General features: G+C 36.3%; 1 protein-coding gene across 1 annotated transcript; it reads right to left on the reverse strand.

Annotated features, from left to right (window-relative positions):
• Positions 1 to 697: 697 nt before the first annotated feature.
• LOC133782747 (uncharacterized) lies at positions 698 to 3,057 on the reverse strand. The gene is made up of 4 exons (XM_062222115.1): positions 2,492 to 3,057; positions 2,278 to 2,392; positions 2,064 to 2,178; positions 698 to 1,869 (listed from the first exon to the last, which is right to left on the reverse strand). The coding sequence occupies exons 1-4, from the start codon at positions 2,590 to 2,592 to the stop codon at positions 920 to 922; spliced, it is 1,281 nt and encodes a 426-aa protein (XP_062078099.1). The 5' UTR covers positions 2,593 to 3,057; the 3' UTR covers positions 698 to 919.
• Positions 3,058 to 5,640: the final 2,583 nt, after the last annotated feature.

Here is a 5,640-nt window from a genome sequence, read left to right on the forward strand (position 1 = left end):
ATAGGAAAGAAATATCCCCTAGAAATAGAATTCCCATTGCATCAAGAAGGAAATCCAATCAGGACAAACAAAGTCATTAACAAGTCATAATGTCATTCACTCCAGAAATCTATACCTACTGTGAAAAGCTACTCTTAACCATTCTTTCCCTAAAAGGTTTTATTCTTTCAATCCCCAATCGTTCAGCTGGAAGAGTCATAATTGCATCATCTAAGATTAGGAACAGAAATATCTACTACAATAGTTGGTAATTTGCCCAAGGTAGTTCTATAAGCAATCCCAAAAGAGGATAAATAAATCATGTTTGTTACAAGAGAATTTGATTCTCCTGTTACAAATAAACTTAAGCTTAAAGTCAAAATAGTGCAAGATTATTAGTTACTACTAAAATCTAAACTCAAAACTTAAAATTCAGTATCTATGACAGTCAATCAAAAGTTCACAAGTTTCTCGCTATCGCTTTGTGTCATGGCATTCTTCTAATTACAGAAGGCATTTACGGATGCCATTAACATGTACTACCACAAATATACTCCTGCGATGTGTTTCAATATGGTGTATTCTGGTCTTTATTAGAGAGTCCCTAATTGCCTCCATTTTATGGTTTCATGTCATCCAAAAAACTTATTTCCTGACTAAACTATCTATTGATGTTTACATGGACTTTATAAATATCAACTAGATGTTGAGCATGAAGTCTCAAACTAGTGCTTGTGCATTTGTCATTAACTATTTATGTGGGAATCAAACTAAACTGTCATTTACAACTCAAGTAGCTCCCATCTTTCCAACATTGAAGCTTGCATCTCAAAATCAACTTCTGATAAAATAGAGTTATCACAGAGGGATTCAACAAGAGAGAACAGGGGATCTCACATCATAAAGCATATATACTACAACAAGGAACAAAAGAAATCGCCTACGAACCTGGCCTCGTAATTCGACTACTAAACCAGCTGGATGGGACATCTGGTTGCCAGCAAAACTGCCCATCCTCCTCATTACTACTAAACGGTTCCTTGCCCTTTGGTATGGGTGCCTTTATAGTCTGGCCTTCACCCCCTGAACTCCACATTCTTGAACTGGATTCAGAGGGATCACAAGTTGACTTGCCAGGGAAGAAACAGAATTCCTGGCTTATCAATGGACGTCTTTCATTCAACTTGCCCCCCTCCTGAGAACAGCTGGAATCTACATCTTCCGTTTCAGGAGCTAACCTTTTCTCAGTGCTCCCAACTTTATTTGAAAAGATACCCAGTCTTAAAGACAAATCACAATCTGCTTCTCGTCTTCGTTTCTCTCGGGTGTCCACAGCATTTACTTGTGGAATCATGTTTGAAACATTTTCAGTACTCTTGTAAGAGAAACAATTCGGTTTAGTAGGCTCAGCAGTTGATGTAATGACTGGTGTACCAACATAAATTGTATTAGAATGTAACTTTTCTGGAATCTGAGTGCCTGACTGGTACTCTTCCTTTCGATAATGAGTTCCATAATACAATGGATACACTGAACCAGAGTTCAGTGTGGTGTTAGTGGTCATTGTTGTTACTAGGTTATGGCCAGTAGGAATATTCTCGGGTAAAAAGGAAAGACTTCGAGGAGAAGTGAGGTTATCATTTCGGTTGACGTGGATGTTAGAATTAGGAAGAAATTTCACAGAGTTTGCAATTGGGGTCCTTACAAAATTCGTTTGATTCCCTGAGTGAAGTGGCAACATATGAGGCTGCCTCTCATCAGTAGTTTTATCCAAAGCTCTAGTAACTGCAGAGAATGGTTCTTGCGTTCTTGGGGTAAGGTAATTCCTAGGGTTACAGTGGCGTTGGCTTCTTGAAGCCCTGACTGGAACACAACCCAGATTAAGAGCAGCTGAACAACAAAAAAGACATAAACATTATAACTCTACGAGAAACATCAGAAAAGTAATCGTTACTAGTTAAAATACATGTATAAGAAACAGAAATAGATAATACACATATAAAAGGAGAACAGATAAACTACCGAGGAGCATAATTTCAGTGTTTGAGTTACCAAATACAAACATATTGTCAATACACTGGTACCTTCAACACACGGGGGCAAAAGGTCTCGAGTTTCAGTGGTTTCCTCTCTCCGGATAATTGTGTTAATAGCATCATTGACTCTATCCCATAGTGTATCTGGATTAGTGTACTCAGCCTGCGCAGTTAAAATAATTCAAAATGAGTAAAGTAATAAAACAAAGAAGTTTCAACCAAAGATCTAGTAAACTAAAAACAAAAACCAAGACAAAAGAACCTCGGAGTTGGCTTTTGAGTACATAATTTCTTCTGCTTTCAAAACCACAACAGGTAGCTTCTCTTGCCATTCCTTGTTCTTTTTAGTGGTAGAGCTATGAGCTTCATTGACAACCCTAATCAAACACATGGTGGGCAATCAACAAAATGTACAAAAACAACACCCACATCGCGACAAATAGAAATAAAATATCACAACAGAGAAAACCCAGAACCTGAAAATCTGCTGAATAATAGAACCTCTCATGGGTTGATGCCGATCGCTGTGCCAAGCTCGCCTCACACACTCGTAGGGTCTTGGGCCTGGTCTCGGCATCTTGACAAACAGCTACAAAGCCTTTGAGAGAGAATAAAAGAAAAGAAAAAACTAGCAAGCCCAAATAAAAAAAAAAAGAGGGAAAGAAAGAGAGAAAATAAAGAAAGAAAGAAAGAAACAGTTTCCTTTCCAGGTTTAAAGGAAAACCCAGTTGAGTTTTCTACATGGGCATTGATGGGGTGAGCAAAGGTCTGGTCTTTCTCTTGGTAACTCACTCAACCTTGAGTTGTCCAAAGTTGAGAATAATGGGAGAGTTTCTCATAGGCAGAAGTAGTAGAAGTAGAAGAAGTAGTAGTATGGTGGAGAAGAAGAAGAAGAGTAGCTTTCCCATTCCTCTTTTGTGTTGTCCAATAATTTAGAAAGTTTACCATAGTTCGATGTCCAATCCGGGGCACTTTGTGTCGGGGTGAAGGGTTACCTCTTTGGGAAATAAAAATTAAAAATGAGACTCATTGGTTTTGGTCTTGGTCTCGGTCTTGGTCTTACCCTTTGTGTTAGTGCCATGTTATTATGTATGTAAAATTTCTCAAAGTTTGAAATTAAGCATGATTTACAATAATATATGTTTTGATTAGAAAGAGAATATTCACTCAACTAGATAAGTTTATATGACACGTCATTGACTTCACCATACACATGGGCAATCTAGTCTACAGATATTAGGAAATTAGAACACTAACTACTAAAGCAAAGACTAAGGGAGACTCTCACCTCACACATTAGGGTTAGGTTAATACCTATAACATTCTTATTTATTAGATTAAGAAGAGACCATCTATTTTCAATGGTGTCAGTTACCCTTTTTGCATTGGGATTTTGTAAAGCACTCGAGTTTTTAATTTTGGAGAAAGAAAATTTATTAAATAATTAAAATAGATAAAATCTAGAACAAATAATAAATAAAAAAGTCGTAGAGGTAATACAAATTTTATATAGAGATGATTTAAGATGATTAATCGACAACTTAAGATGATTATTGAATTGTTACAAATATGAAAATTAGAAAGATAAGCATGCCAGACTCCTCAAGAACATACTCTTGACTTGTTAATGCTACAAGAAACAAATTTTTAAAATGTTAGATGAGAATGATAAAGTTGTGGAACTAATTAAGTAGTTTTTAAGTTAAAGTGATATAACATCTATCAAAAGGTTAGGCTTAGATTAGTATTTCAAAATGATGTTGAAAATTTGAGTTAGTGATTTTTTTAAAGATTATCCATTGTTTAGGTTGGAGGTTAAGACCTCATGTGAAAAGTGAAACTCTAATTTTATGCAAAAATGAATAAAAAAATATGATAAATTAATAAAGATGGATAAAATAATTGAGATATTCTTTCCCTTGAAAAAGAAAAGAAATAATAAAGATTTTTTTTTTTTTTTTTTTGTCAGGAAAGATTAATTTTTTTAAAATATATATATATATATATCTTTATGAATAAATAAAGTTTTTTCTCATTTTTCTAAAAGGATCAGAAAATGACTCACTTTGATAGTTTTGTATCCCTCGTCATTAGTCTAGCCAAATTATGAACGTTAGCTCTCTTTTTACATCTCCCTTACCCAACAATGCCCAAGTTAATATGATATCAATATGGAAAATAAGAATGAAGGTACAAATGTGAAACTATATTCACTTTAAACATAAATTTAAAAGGGAAATTTGACTTTTTATGCTTAATAGGGGGTTGTAATTTAAAAAAATGCTAGGCATTTTTATCATTACAAAATAATGCCAATTCATTTTAGCATACCCAAAATACCCCTATCACAACTATCTCCTATCTTCCCTCCTCTCTTCCCTCCTCTTGTTTCTTCCTCACTCTCTTTCACTCACCTCACCTCACACCACCACTAAGAGCACTACGGTAGAAGGAAGTCGAGCAACCCCTACGAAGGAACCCCTACGAAAGCCATTTGTAGAGATCAAGACCAAAGTAAGGGTTGAGAAATCTTGGAGAAAAATCTTATTGGTAAGCAATTTTTTCTTAAATACTTGGATTAGTGATGTTTCCTTTAAACTTTTTGGGCATTTCGAAAAGATCTGAGCAATATTTGCACATATTTTTTGTTTTTTCTGGTTTTTTTATCTGCGTTTTCTGGAAATTTTATGGGTTTGAGTTGTGCTCGATGCTTGCACGATGCAGGCTCGATGGCACATCAATTTTACAGTTGCATGTTTTGCTCGATGGTTACTCGATACCTACTCGATGGTAATGTGCATTATCTATATTTCATGCATGCTCGATGGTTTCTCGATGCCTACTCGATGTAGGCTCGATGGCACGTCAATTTTTACGGTTGAATGTTGTGCTCGATGGTTACTCAATACCTACTCGATGGGTGCTCGATGGTAATGTGCATTCTCATTATTTCATGCATGCTCGATGGTTGCTCTATCCCTGCTCGATGCAGGCTCGATGGCACATCATTTTTTACGGTTGAACGTTGTGCTCGATGGTTACTCGATACCTACTCGATGGTAATGTGCATTCTCACTATTTCATGCATGCTCGATGGATGCTCGATGCCTGCTCGATGCAGGCACGATGGCACATCATTTTTTACGTTGCATGTTGTGCTCGATGATTACTCGATACCTACTCGATGCAAGCTCGATGGTAATGTGCATTCTCACTATTTCATGCATGCTCGATGGAGGCTCGATGCAGGCTCGATGGTTATGTTTTTCAGCATCCTTAAAATACTATTTCCTACCATCTGTTTTTCAGCTAATTGTATTTGTGTTTTTTTATTTCAGGTTCTATTGTTTACGTATTTGTTTCTTACAACGGTGTTTGGGAAACAGATAGTAGGAAATGGTATTTTAAGGATGCTGAAGGTGAAGTGATACCAGTAGAGAATGATGTCACTTACTTGCAACTGCTTGACATATTGCACGAGACATTTTAGGTGGATAGAGAGGTGTATGAATTGAAACTCGAGGTGCCATACATATGCGGAGACCAACCATTTGCACCGGTTCAATTGAGGAATGATCGTCAAGTTCGTGTATTCTTAGGAATAAGCTTGAAAGAACAGATAGTC

Source organism: Humulus lupulus, chromosome 6, assembly GCF_963169125.1.
Source record: "Humulus lupulus chromosome 6, drHumLupu1.1, whole genome shotgun sequence".
Lineage (NCBI taxonomy): Eukaryota > Viridiplantae > Streptophyta > Magnoliopsida > Rosales > Cannabaceae > Humulus > Humulus lupulus.